The following is a 14,781-nucleotide window of genomic DNA, read 5'->3' as shown; positions in this document are numbered from 1 at the left end:
ATAATCGTTGCACAACATGCATGCATGCACACGCGTGCGCACACGCACCGGGGGGTAGGTGGGTCTCTGGTAATTACAAAATGGGTGTATAAAAGGAAAATGTGTTTCATACACCATGTTCCTCACGGTAATTATACAGGTGGATGTTGTGAAATGCTCTCCTTGGGAAAGCATTAGACAGCATGGCACATATGCTCACATGTGGCAAAGGAGTGTGCAGGAAGAGGAGGGTTGCATGTAAAGGGGGAGGGTAAATTCCCAGACTTGGGGCTGCTGTATGAAGAGCTGCAGCCCCGCTTCCCTCCCCCCACCCCTCCCCCCGCTCCTGCTCCACCCAGTGTACAGGGCTCAGGAAGTGCCAGAGGCCCCCCCCCCCACCCTCCCCACAGCACCAGGATTCTGGTGGTGGCTCCTCTGTTGGGTGGGGATGTGGCTGCCCCAGCCTGTTACCTCCTGTGCAGGCAGAAGGTCCCTGGCCTTGGGGCCACCTCACTGCTGTCTTGAGCTTGGCCAGGAGAGGGGGGGCCTGGGCCCCCTGGGCCTCTCCCGTCACTGTGCTTCTGGCAGGACGGCAGTTGGCTTCATGTGCCTCATCTGAGCCTGAGTCCCCTGCAAAGTGGTAGGATGGTGCAAGGGGAGTTTTCTGGGCACTCTGATTCCATTTCTCTCTTTTGGTGGGAGTGAGCGGCTGCCATGTCCTTTCAGTTACTATAGGACACAAGAGAAGAGGCGTGCACGGGAACGAGAGACATATGCTCTCACAACATGCAGTCAGTCGCTGGCGTGAGATGAGCAAACACTGCATTTGGAATTTGATTTATGGCTGCACCCCACAGTATGGTGAGCCCCTTGTGGACAGATGTAAATACGCTATTCACCCTCATAGAGTTGGGATGAGGTTTAATTAATTAATGTCTGTAAAATGGTCTGATTTTCTGTTGGTTTCTGAGAGTGGGTGGGCAGGTGAGTCTGCTTTCCGTTTGAGTTCTCTGCTCCATCTAGAAAAAATGTTCAACCCCCCCTTCCTCCGAGTGCTCTGCCTGTCTGTCTGACAGTGGCACACAGTGACTCCACCTTGGCCTGGTGACTGGCGATTCATTTGTTATTATTTATGCCGTTGTCCCAAAACACCCCTGTTTTACTAGATGAGCTGTCCCTGAACTCAGAACTCTGCTGTTGCAACAGGGCTTAGGCCTGATCTCTTTGTATTCCTGGCAGAGGCCTGGGCCCATAATACCTTCTTAGAAAGGATATAATTATTATTTTAGATTTAGCCTCACATTAGTGCTGACTTTTACGAGAAACATGCCTTCCCTTTCAAACATCTCATTTTTGTTCGCCCCTGTAGCCACAAACTCTGCATTTGGCTCTGGAGCAGCAAGAGGTAGTTATAAGGAAGACACAGATCCTATAGCCACATCTCCAGCCTCCTGGAACAAAGGGCAGTTTCTTGGAACCAGCTATGAGGGGACCCATTTCAAACACATCTTGGAACGGTTTACTCTCTTCACAGACAGCATCAGAATTAATCTCCTTGTAGCCATCTGAAAAATGCACAATCATCTGTTATTTTAAATTGCTGAGCTGAGGAGGCCCCACCTGTGGAAAAATTTGGGTCTGGAGTAAAAATTTTCTGTTCAGGCTCATCTATTGTAGGTACCAATGCAATAGCCTGAGAACAGGTGGAGTTATAACAGGTTTTATTTTCAAGCCACAAAGTTTGAACCCAGTTTCAGTTTCTTTCCTGTTTTCTCAGCACAGAGATCAATGGCCTAATTATCATGGCGCGTACTCTGGTACAAACCAGCATGTCCCTACTGCAGTCAATGGGCAGGTCTACAGTACTGCTTAAGTCAAGTTAACTTATGTTGCTCGGGGTGCGAACCCCCCCGCCTCCCCGGCCTTCTGAGTGACACAAGTTTTGCGCTGTCCGCCCTGATGCGATGTCGGTGGGAGATGCGCTCCTGCCAACATAGCTTCAGTTTCTCACTGAGCTGGAGTAACTATGGCGGCTGGAGAAGGCGCTCTGTTGGCAGAGGGCGTCTTCACCGGACGCTGAGCTGGAGTAACTATGGCGGCTGGAGAAGGCGCTCTGTTGGCAGAGTGCGTCTTCACCGGACGCTGAGCTGGAGTAACTATGGTGGCTGGAGAAGGCGCTCTGTTGGCAGAGGGCGTCTTCACCGGACGCTGAGCTGGAGTAACTATGGCGGCTGGAGAAGACGCTCTGTTGGCAGAGGGCGTCTTCACCGGACGCTGAGCTGGAGTAACTATGGCGGCTGGAGAAGGCGCTCTGTTGGCAGAGGGCGTCTTCATCGGACGCGCTGCCGCGGCCCAGCAGCATTGGGGCCGCTGCGCTGACTCAGCGCGGCGGTGTTGCCTTGCCCAGTGTAAAACTGGTGAGAGAGGAGAATCGGGGACCTGGGGAATCACCCCAACAGCTTCTAACAACACCCTTGTCACAGCCTGGGATTGTGGCTTGGAATACTAGGTGTGGTTGAGAGGAGACTTTTCATCTCTCTAGGTTTCAGAGTAGCAGCCGTGTTAGTCTGTATCCGCAAAGAGAAAAGGAGGACTTGGGGCACCTTAGAGACTAACCCATTTATTTGAGCATGAGCTCTTGTGAGCTACAGCTCACTTCATTGGATGCATCCTGTGGACTTCTACACTTTCCACAGATGCATCCGATGAAGTGAGCTGTAGCTCACAAAACTTATGCTCAAATAAATGGGTTAGTCTCTAAGGTGCCCCAAGTCCTCCATCTCTCTAGTGCGGCCTGTTCTTCATCCTTTAAACCCAGTGGCTCTTCCCTTCGTGATAACATCATGCCTCCTTGGAGGTGGGGTGCTAGTTCAGACATAGGAGTTGCTGTACCTGAGCAGATTGCTATGACTCCCACCTGCATGTTATTGTCTTTCTTCTCATGGCTGCTGCCCTGTGGCTCTGAACGTGTACGACGGGCTCCATAGTGTCTTAGGAAACGTCTTACACAGGCCCCCGTCACACAGTGCAATGGTGAATCTGAAGGTTAGGCCAGAGTAAGGTTACAGTGAATGATACACACGAACCAGGTGCTATTTCCTTATCGACTGGGATATTGGTGTTTGAGGCTCAACTCCAAGTCCCACTGAAGTCAATGGGAATCTTTCAGTTGACTGCAGAGGGGGCTGGATCAAGCCGGGGTGTGGATTCATGTAGGCAGGAATACGAGAGAGAGAGAGAGAGAGAAATTATGGAATTCTTTATGCAGCATCCTCACTTTCCACATTATAAACAATTGCCAAGCTTTTCTTTTATATTTTTAGAGCTAATTTTGAACAACTTGCTCCAGGTAGAGACCAATCCCTAATTAAGTAATTGTTGTGGCTTTTGTCCGATAAGTATCATGATCCAAATTCACTAATGGGATTTCAAACAGAATTGTTTTGTTTTCTGGTGTGCAAAAGAAAAGTGTACAGTGTTTGTCATTGTTCTCATTTCACAATTTACCTGCTGGTACTAGTGATAATTACCGTGTTCTCTCATGGATGAGAAGCTAGCACACTGTGGGGATAACTGAAAAATTCAATATCAAGGAAGGAAGAATTTTCTGTAAATGTAAAAATGTGATTCGTTCTTGCTAGACCAATCGGTTACAGTCTGAGTACGAACGAACGCAATGCAGCGATGCTATGTATTTAGCAGCATTTACTGCATGGTTATTTTTAGACAGCTGGGCCTATCCCTGTCATTTTACTTTTTACTTTATTAAAAATATCGATAAAACACCAGATGTGCATTAGGTGACACCATTTCAAAGTCCACAGAAAGAGGAATAAATGTGTTTTCATTATAAGCGGTAATAATAATGAAGAGTGACAGCACCTTATCCCCAGGATCTGCCTCGCAGCAGCAGTTTGGCTGATAAAAAAAACAGGACTTAAGATAAGACAGCAATTATTAAGACAAATCTTTTGAAGGGCCATTTGAACTCCTCTTTCCAGAAGATAATCTGATTGTCCAAGGTGCTCTGAGGGGGGTCGGCAGTATGGGAAGCAGGACCCAGGTGCAGGCCTTTAGCCCTTTGCACTGGCATTTTTACCTCCAGCCATTTCCCTGCTCTCCTCTCCTTTTGTTTGCTACAGCTGTGTCATATAAATCAGTCTTCATTCTGTCGCACTGACACTAAAGAGAAAACACAACACAAACAATGCAGAACGCAAAGCCCCACATATATTAATCATCATTTTTCCCCCTTTTGCTAATCTCTTTTACGTATCTTTTTGGGAAGATTCAGAAACCGCTGAGGGCGACTGTACTTCTTCCTTCATAAATATTGGATGCTCACAAAGCATGAATATTTGAGCAGCTAGTTCTGACTTGGGTGAAACCAATTGCTAATGGCAATTCATTTTTCCTCAATGACATTCCACCAATAGCAAGCATGGGGGGAGGAGATGATGCAATTTGGAGCCAAACAGCAAAAGGAAAAAAGGTATTTGACTCAGAGCAATAAAGGTAAATTTGCAGCGTTCTCAGCATAACTCTGGGCCATATGCTGCCCTCCATTAGAGGGGGTTATGCAGATGGAAGGACAGCAGGACAAAGTGTAGCAGCTATATGGGCATCTATACGGGTAGAAATATTGGGGGGGGACAAGCATTAACTGTTTGATCATGTGATGTTATTGTATTAATATTTAGTTACCTCAGCACTAGAGAGTCTGGCAAAGTATTCACAATTTCCATGCTGAAGTGGGGAAGGCTTCACAGCCCTCAAATGACATCCCCCAGGTATACAAATGAAAGAAAGGCATTGAAGCTGTATCTTAAAGTGCATGGAGCATGAAAGAAATGGTGCCGCCACACCCCAGAAATCAGCAACTGAGAATTAGATGTGAACAAACCAAAACTCACTCAGATAGCTAGATCAAACTCTCTAATCTGATTGTTTTATGGCCCTATGCATATATTTGTCTGTTTTAGGGCTGGTCTACACTTAACATTCAGCTTGCCCTAGCTATGTCTCGTGGGGGGGTGTGAAAAATTCACACCGCCTGAGTGCTGTAGCGAAGCTGGCCTAGCCCCTGCTGTAGCTATGGCTGTTGCCACTTGGGGAAGTGGATTACCAACATCGAAGAACCCCCCTCCCCCCATCTCTCAGGAAGTGTCTAGACTACAGCGGCAATGTGTAGCTGTGGTGTTGTAGCACACAGAGTAGAGCCATGCCCTTAAGCTGTTGGTCTCTTTGAATAAATGATACCTCCCGATGGGCACCTGTTAGAATCGCTTTGGAGTCACTGTTACTTTCCCGAGAGCAGGTTCTGTCAGTGATGTGATGCCTCAGCTAGGCACTGCCAATAGAAAGGCTTTTGAGTACAACAGACCATCCCAGCTTTTTTGAAGTCTTCAAGTCCACTGGGACAATCTTCTTCACTCCACCAGTCATGATGCTGGGAACCCCGTGGACCTGACTTGTCCATCCACTTGCTGCATGTGGGCAAAAAGATCACAAACTAAAATCCCAGTTGACAAACTTTTCTGCCTCGTGTAGCACTAGACTTCCAGTCTTGGGAGCTCTGCTTTGATTCATTAATTTCAAACACCACATGCAGATTTAGTCAAGCTTGCAAAATACCATGATGGAAAGCATCCTTTCTGAGTACTCAAGTACAACAGAACCGCTTTTTTCCCCTTTTGTTGATAGTCCCCTAAGTTACTCAGTGCACCCAATGGACCATTCAGTTTTACATACAGGTGTGTGCAACCATGAGCTGCCTGAACTAGCCAGCAGCCTGGCAGGTGTGTGCTACCTGCACAGACCTGGCATAATTGGCAGCAGAGAGGAATTTTTGTGCCCAGGCATTGGGAAGACTGGTACTTAGTCCCTGAGGTGCAGTGCTCATGTTGGAAACAGACAGTAGCATGCTGTGCCTGCCAAGGGTGTGTGGGGTGAGTGCTGTTAAGGTGGCTCATTATATATAGTTGCACACGCTAAATACATTCTATCCAGTGCAGCTCAAGGAGCAGACCCTAGCTAGGAGGCTGGCCAAAGCATGCTGGGCAATAAGCGGCTGGATAATTTTTCTCTCAGAGAGACTCTGCCTGTCTTGTTATATCAATACCACTTTTTTATTTTGCACCGAGGCGGCTCTATGCCATGAGCTGGAACAGTCCCAGAGCCGCCCCCTGCCCACTTCGCGTTGCTATGAAGAGAGGGGATTCCAACCTGGGGCCCAAACAGCCAGTCCCCTGTGTGCTGAGCCTGGAGTGAGGTCACTCGGGAGCAACTGCGCTTGCTGGGCCACCTCTTTCCCTGATGTGTGGAGCGGGTCTGACACAGGCGTGTTTCCAGGGGAAACGGTGACTTTTTGTTGTCCCACTGAAAATTTTCATTACAAATCCAAAAGGTTTTGGTAGGAAAGTTTTCAATTTGGGGGCTTTCAAATTTTTTCTATAAAAACCTAAAATTTGTGTGGAAAGCATTTAATTGAAAATGAAATTTTCCATCAAACATAGTTTCTGTAGAAAAAGGTTGATGGCTCCTATTAATGTGGGCTAAATCCGCTTCCACTGCCCCAGTCGATGGTGGGGCACATGCGCACTGCCAAGCCTGTCCCTCCAGCAGAGTTCATATGGGGAGGGGGAGGAATTGGGTGCCCCACCCATCTCTGTGATAGCTGTATCTCCGGCTGAGGCCTCTGGGGATCCCGGCTTGTCGGGCTTCCAGCTGAACCCAAATAGGCAGCTGCTAGGCTGCTAGGCAGGCTCTCATTCTCAGATCACATCCAACTGCTCTTAGGATTGGAAAGCCAGAAGCAGGGGACTACCCTGTGGGCTGCTGGCGGGTTTGGTACCTGTGAACGAGACACAGTGTGTGTCTGCTTCACTTGCATTGCCAGCACCAGCCATCGTCCCCATTTCCCAGCCTTGAGCAAAAGTAGGTTTCTCCAGGAAACCCCTGTTCAGAGCTGCAAGGCTCCCGTGTGGCACCTGGCCAGGCTGTCTCTCCCTGGATTCCATCGGTTAGTTCTGTCGGGCCCATGTGTGCACGGTGCCCCCCCAGTGTGCATGCTGCACTTCTACCTGGGAGAGCTCAGGATCTAAAGCTGGGGCTGCCTAGATCTGAGCACCCCCGTCCTGTGGAGAGGCTGGATTTACGTGACTGGGGGAGTCAAGAGGGCTCCTCGCTGTGCTGCTACCAGGGCAATAAGATAGACCTTTTCCTTCCCGCTTTAGGATGCAGAGTGCATCCCTCTTCACCAGCCAGCGGGGCTTCCACCTTCCCCTCTCTCCCATGCGTTCATCAGAAAAACCAACGACTTCTGAGTGACGACCAGTGCTTGGGGCATAGACACCAGAAGTGACAGCTGGATCCCACGTGGCCCAGGATGGTTTGTTAAAAGGCCCCATCGTTGCAGTGGACAGCATGCCAAGGGTATTAGTTGGCTCAGTCTGGTTACCTAATGGATGCAGCCACACCACGCACCCCTATCCCAGGGCAGTCCCATCAGAGAGCCTGAGAACCAGGAGCCATGGAGTGACATTCCCCTCCTTCCCTGACAGGTGGGCTCTGCAAATGCTGGTGGAGGGCAGCGGGAGGGAAGCTTGCATTAGCGTTGTCTGTGCTGTATCTGCGCCAAGGATCAATGGAAAATGTGGCCACGCAGGCTGCGCCTCACACTCCCCAGTGCTACGTGGACTCGCCGTACAAGTCAAGGGCTACACCGAGGGTGGCAAGTTCCCTGCGAATTCCCAGGTGAGCACACAGTGCCCCTGTCCACCACACACACTGCACATACACACACACAGAGTGCATGCTGCACACACATCGACTGCAACGAAAGAGACAAAAACTGCACCCTGAGGAGACGGCTGGTTTGTTTACAGGTTGCTTTTATTTACAAATATACTGAAATGTAATCTCTCTCTCTCTCTCTTTCCTGGGCAGAAACGCAATGGATGAGAATCTCACATACCTTAGCTGCCAGGTGACGGTGGCAGGAAAAAAATGCAGTGAAATGAAATTTAAAAAACACTAATAAATAATTTAACAATGACAAGTAATTAAATAAAAAAAAATCCAACCTACACACATTATGGTGGCGTGTTACCAACACAGAGAGCAAGGGGCAGGGAGCTACTGTGAAAGGCAGGTGGTTAAGTATGAGGGAGCATATTCATATTTTGTACAAGTTAAACAAATTGTAACAGACAGCTACAAAATACTACATTTTGGTAACATAAATACAGAATATATAAATATACAAGTAATACAGCCGTACACAGCTAAAAAAGGGTGTCCACTTAAAAACAGAGTTCCCACTGCAAAATAGCTGGAAGTCCCTTCACAGTCACTGCTAAACAAAACAACATTGTGCAGACCCAAGAGCAGCCATGCTGTACCATTAGGAAGGCCTGCAGTAGAATCAGCAAATCAATCTATGATTCTGTGCTTATACTTAGAAGTTACCAAGTTATTCAGTAAGGCCCTAATTCAGCAAGGGAATTAAGCATGAAGTCAACCCTCTGCATTCAGCAAAGCACTTACACATGCTTGAGTCCTGTTGAAGCCAACAGGATTTAAGAACTTTCTTAAAGATAAGCCTGTACTGAAGTACCTTACTGAATGGTGGCCTAAATACTTAACTTGCTCTGAATTCAAGTTGCTATGGATGTGTTAGTCGGGCAATCTGTGCCACCCAGCGGCACTGTGCTAGGAGAGGAGGGCACACTAAAGTGGGACTTAGACACACAATGACAGCTGCTCATTAACACTTCCCAAATACTTCAGGCTCTAGAGATGTAAAGCACATGGGAACTTCGTAGCCGTGTACCTGGAACTGGCTCCAAGGACTGTGGCTGTGATGCGATCTCTAATGTGTCCTCTCTTCCCTTTTGCTCTTGTGACCAACCCTTGTGGTTGGAGGAAGCTTGTCTTTCTCCTTGGTCCTGTAGTGGAGTCTTATTGAGTTAGTATGACATCACCACGGAACTTCTGGTGATGTCACAAATTGAATGGCCCATCTGGCTGGCAGGAGCAGAGACACCGTGATGCTCTGGGCGGAATGAGGGGTGTGGCTGGAAATATCGTTGATCATTGGAAAAGGTGGAGAGGACTCCTGCACCCAGTAGGGAAAGGGATGTGGAATTACATCAACCACTCTGCAAGGCATTACCAGGCTGAAGGTGCCTCCCTAACCCGTGACTGTGCTGCAGAGTGGACACATTGCCAGGCTCATGAGAGGGGTTCCCTGAGCAGGCTCGTACCTATCCCTCAGCAGCAATACTCACACTGCACATTGAGCAGAGCGAAACACATTCAGTGGCCACTGAGAGCATGCTTCAGCTCACTCCTTGTGCATGGGTAGCACCAAGTGGGCTTTAGAACGCAGACACGTTTGGTGACAAAGCATCTGAAGAAGAAAAAAGACCAAGATTCGTGGGACATGTTTCAGCTTAGAGATGGAAACCAAAAATTATTTTACTGACAGCAACATAATTATCTCCTACTTGTTGGGCATGAAACACATTTAACACCATAAAGCCAATTATTTGGAAGTATGTCCCTCTCCTCAGCATCATACTGAGACTGTGGTTAGTGTAGCCCTGAGATGAGCTGCACGTTGTGGGGGAATTCTTCCATTGGCAGTGACACTATGAAATGGAAACGCGCTAGTTACTAGGTTAAAAGCATATGCTGGTCCCTGAGTACAGGGACTAAATACTGCATCAATCAGTTACCGCATTTGGCAGGAGGAAACTTGCAGTATGCTAGCATCACTTTTGGGCACAGAATTGATCATTTGCACAATACAGACTTCTGAGGAAGCTATCATTTAGCATGTTCACATTATGATAACCTTTCGTTAAATATTATTGAGTGAACACAAACCTAATCAATCTTCTTTTAGTTAATTGCATCTTGTCACTGCTTTAGCCTAATGTGTATTCCTTCTTTAGCCAAAACAGCATGATTGAAATGCTATGAAGAGTTCACTTGATGTATTTATACTAGAGCGAGGTTAATTTGCTAGAGAGAATTATCACTATAAGGTAGACGTAATAAACTGCTGTCACGACCTCTACCCTTCAAACTCCCATATGTACAATCACTATTTGTGGTTTCCGTGAAAGTGCCAGATGCTAAGAGTTTTGGGCAAGAATTTATCAATGTGACTCAGGGTAAGATATTACCGCTGTATGGCCCATTGCACATTTTACTTTCACCTGATCAGTGACATTTCCCTTGACAATACAAGAGTAAACCAGAAATCAAAAAGGTCAGAGGTTGCTTTATAATATTTTACTGCAGGTCCTGGGTTAAAACCACAATGATCACGCTCCTGTGGGATAATTCGTACTACAAATTTATTTTGCTTTAATGAACTTTGGCCTTTGCCAGATATCACTGGCCTGCTCGAAGTGACTGGCCATACTTTCAAAAGTGCACCCCCGGCTTGATTGGCTTCAATGCACCCCGGCACTGGAAATATAGTTAGCCATGTTGTCCAAGAGATTGCATGTACAATGCACTTGGCACCAACTAGAGCATAATATGGGGGAACAAACGGCTAAGCATTGCCATACAACACACCAAAGGCTCAGCCGAGAGTATATTTATACCTACATTGCAATATATGCCAAGGTGATAAAGTGCCATCCAAAGAGCAGCAGAAGGGTTATCGATACTTGAGCTCCAAAGTAGGCTTGCTGATTCCTTTCTTGGAAGTGGATTTTTTCAACATCCAGCCGCGAACCAGAGGTAGACATGGAGCAGGGGAGTCTCCAGACTGTGGGGCACAGTACAGTGCTCAGACCAGTCTCAACGTTAATTAATTATGGCCTTTGATTCTGCACTGGTAAGAAGAGGAGGTCTGTCTGGTGGGATCCTGGGACAGTGTATAGATGCCATAAACATCAGAGGTTGGAGCTTGTGAAGACACTCCGGCTCTGAGAAAATTGATATTTGCTGGGAGTTGGATTAATCCTGTGAGGCGGGTAGTTACAAATGTTTCCAATGTACCACATGAGAAATGCTTCAAATTCTGGCCCCTACAGCAATGTAAATGTCCAGGTCACCTGAGTTCTTTACAGATACCAGCTGTTGTGAGCAGGGGTGTTTTTTGGTACAGCACAAGGGGAAAAATCGGTGGTGCCTGGGTGAGAAAAAAGGTAGTAAAGCCTTTTTCTCCCAACTGGCAGCAGATATCCAAGGGGCTCACAAGCCTCTGCTTCAACTGGTGAAGTCACTTCCCTCTGCAGAAGATAAAACTGCCTCTACAGAATGCATGCAATTGTGATGGACCCCTGACTGCTGGCAGGCTGCAATCTGGGCTACTTCCTGTTCGAGGTAGGAGAGCTACATGCAGTAGCAAGGGGATGGCTTGAGCTTTGTTAGCCCAGAACATCGGGGGCTGCAGGGGAATAGACAGAATAAAGCAACACTGGGTGTGTGTTTGTGAGAGAGGGCCCTTCTGCCTGTCTTGGGACACTGTGCTGTGGGCAGCAGAGCAGAGGGGAGACCTCCAGACGTGCCATCTCGCCTGCATGAGTAGTATACTTCCTTTCCCAATGGAGCCTTTCCTCACCTCACCAAGGTGCAAATTCAAGTGTTTCTCCTAGTGATGGAAGCTGGGTTTTAAGAAAGGTGTAAAATGGGTTCTGAGCTCCGCCCATGGTTGTTTGGAATGAATAGCTTTGTTTGCTTTGCTACCCCTGGATGGGATGTGGCTCTGGTTGCCCCCTGTTTAGTAAAGTGGGGAGAGTTAATAATCACCTGGGATGTAAGAAGTGCTCTCTTGCCCTCTTTTGTTTTAAATCTGTGTTCCAGATGAGTTATACCATTTGCCATAGAGCAACACAGGTCCTTTTTTGGCTGACTCAGCTCTTTCTTGCCCTGCTTGGTATTCACCCCTTTGGGAAGCAAGAAGTAGCCCTTTCTGGTTCAGAAAAGGGTGCTTAACTTTTCATGGGCAGACTCCCATGAGAGCTGGGACCTATCCTGAGCAGGCAGTGCTACTATCCCAGGAAACTGGAACATACGTACGCTGCCACGAACGTAACGAGGCTGTTGAGTCTGTTACATTCTTTGCTGCCTGTGGCCCATCGAACTGGCATGGAGGGCCCCTCCGAGTGCTGAAGAGTTTGCAACTGCAGCCCCTGAGCCTGCACCATAAGTCACACGCCAGGAGTTCAATTACCTTGGTTTTCATGGGATGGTCAGCATTTTACCACATTTGTTTAAGAATGGGCCTGACTTACCTAACCTTTCCCTCCTCACCCCGTCTTTACTCGTTTTTGAACACATCGTATCATTACTTCTCTTACCTTGTCAAATTGTTCCTCACTAAGGCCTCTCCATTACGAGACATGGCCATACTTGTCTGCCTCTCCACCCGGTAATTATTGTCTGCAGGCAACATTTATAACTACAATATTATTATTTATCGTGTTTTATGCCCTACAAAAATCTATAATGGCTGCTCAAACCTCGGCAAGGGCTGTTGAGACAGTCCTCTTTATCTCTGCATAAGGAGCCCGGTTCTCCTCCCATTTGCACTAGTGCAGGTCTGGAGTGACTGCTGGAGGCAACAGAGGCACATCAGTGTGAAACTTCCATAAGTGAGATCAGACTCAGGCTCGTGACAGAGCCTCGTGTTCTCTGTGTTCTCGCTCACTTGGTGCACATTTCGGGACACTTCTCAGGGTCTGGGCTAGGATTTTAGATCCTGCACTTTCCTTGACAAGGGAAGAAAATTAATGAAAGGAGGTCTTAATTATTCCAGATGGACAAAGGAGTGTAGCACATCTATGTCTCATACAAAACCTAAATAAACAGAACAGAATGAACAACACATGGTTGCCAATCACAGTCTAGGCTTGAAAGGTGGCACTGAATTACTTACAAATAAAAGTAAATGTTTTATTCTCACACATTAAAAATTAAATAAAGCTCTGTGTAATGTAAGCACCTTTTGTTTTAATTATTCAAGATTAATACTAATCTAAATGCATCTGTCCCTAACATGCAGCTTCTCTCCAGGGTCCTTTTCCAATTATGAAATCACTGGCTTCTCCACAAGGCTTATTGTTAACCAGTTTTTCTAAGTATCATACAGTATAAGGGCTATAAACTAAGGAGCAGATTGAGGGTAATGTAGAAAAAGTGTAGAAAGGAAACAAATGTTGAACGTCACATTTACATTAACTTCTCACAGTTCAAATGGCAATTTATCCACAACATAGTATGAGTCATGCAGTAAGAAAGGGGAGGAGTCTCCAGTTTCTTTGATTTATTCGTCATATGGTTGACTGATGTCAGTCTCAGTGGCTTTAAAAAAAAAAGTTTAAATATCCAAATGAAAGGAAGAAAGAAAGGAGGAAAAAGGTCTCGCTTTTCACACAGTCACCTCCTTTACAGTGCGGAGCTCAAACCAAACCAAGGGCTGCTGGAGAGCTGGGTGTTCCGTTCTTCCCATGCTTTCCTCTCGGCCTGGTCCAATCCGGATAACTGAGGATGTGGGTGTGTGTGACTGGGGGAGGTGAGGGTTGATGGGTTGATTTATTTATTTAATATATGGTCCTCCTAAAAATGCTCTTGGCAGTCCAGGGGTGGCAGGAGTCACTGTGAAGGAAGAGCTGGGCAACATATGGCTGTAGAGTCTGCTCTGCAAAAAGTCACTTGCTAAAGATACGCCAGCTATTTGTTTTTTTTTTATTATTTTCATGAGGCGAAATATGAGCTCTGCATAGAGTACAGCCTGTCAATGGGGTTTCCTACTCTAGCCTGCATGGAGTTAACTTCTGAGGAGGCAAGGAAACAGTCGCTCAAGCTAGTCAAAGAGGTATCACTGTCGATATCATGAAAAATTGAGTCGTTTCCTGCAAACAAAATGTAGAAATTAAGCTCGATTCTGTGCAGGAAGAGAAATACAGATTCAGGATTCTCAGGCACTATGAGGCACACTATCTGTTCCAAGTGAACGCAAAAGCTAATACAGTTTGTTTTCCTTTCCTAAGCTAACATAAAATAACTCTTCTGCAAGGCTCTGCTCTTTAAACAGGGACTGGAGATCAAATTCTAGGTGTTTCAATGGCTTTGATACTGCGTAGAAGGAGGAAATCTGGCAGTGCTTCATTTATGCTGCTGTCTCCAGCACATAAAAAAACCCTTCTCTAATTGACATGAGCAGACAACCAACAGGGAGCAGGGAGGATCACACACTCCGCACGAGCTGGGACCTTGCATTCCACAACAGAAACTTTGGGTAGCCAATTAATGCAGGATTAGGCCCCAATTCTGACAATGGGAAACGGCTCTTTGGGAAAAAGTGTTGCTCACCCAGACACAATGTCGCATCTGCAAATGCAATGGAGTTTTGTTTTGGAATAGAGACAATACTGCCTTTTATCTCCTTTTGCGGCTGAAATGGCAACTGACCACCTGGGAGAGCACCAGAAAGTGCTCTACCGGCACTCAATTGAAATGGCTGCATTGTATTACTTTGTGTTTGATTTGAGGCACAGACCATATCTCTAGTGGGGATTCATTGAGCGAGCTGGGCAAAATGTTAGCCACCAAACCCGACCCCTCCAAAGTTCCTCTGGGGTTCAAGTTTCTTTATGAAATGCACTTGAAATTCAGACTCTGTTTCATTTACCAAACTTCCCAGTGTGCATACACCTCTCTGCAACAAACACTGTTAACAGCACACAGCACAGTCTGCTTTCCTCCTGCTGCATGCACGTCATTCCAATGAGTGTTACTAAGAGGCGTGTATCCATCTCAGTACCAACGTGCCCC

At 46.8% G+C, this 14,781-nt stretch overlaps 1 protein-coding gene across 1 annotated transcript in view; it reads right to left on the bottom strand.

Moving 5' to 3' along the window:
* Nucleotides 1–7,854: 7,854 nt before the first annotated feature.
* Nucleotides 7,855–14,781, bottom strand: part of LMX1B (LIM homeobox transcription factor 1 beta) — a 128,727-nt gene continuing 121,800 nt past the window's right edge. The window contains exon 8 of the mRNA XM_048823241.2: nucleotides 7,855–13,859. Coding sequence (XP_048679198.2) covers nucleotides 13,702–13,859 — 158 coding nt within the window. The 3' untranslated portion in view covers nucleotides 7,855–13,701. The remainder of the gene's footprint in view (nucleotides 13,860–14,781) is intronic.

Source organism: Caretta caretta, chromosome 16, assembly GCF_965140235.1.
Source record: "Caretta caretta isolate rCarCar2 chromosome 16, rCarCar1.hap1, whole genome shotgun sequence".
Lineage (NCBI taxonomy): Eukaryota > Metazoa > Chordata > Testudines > Cheloniidae > Caretta > Caretta caretta.
This window is presented reverse-complemented; position numbering and strand designations above follow the sequence as displayed.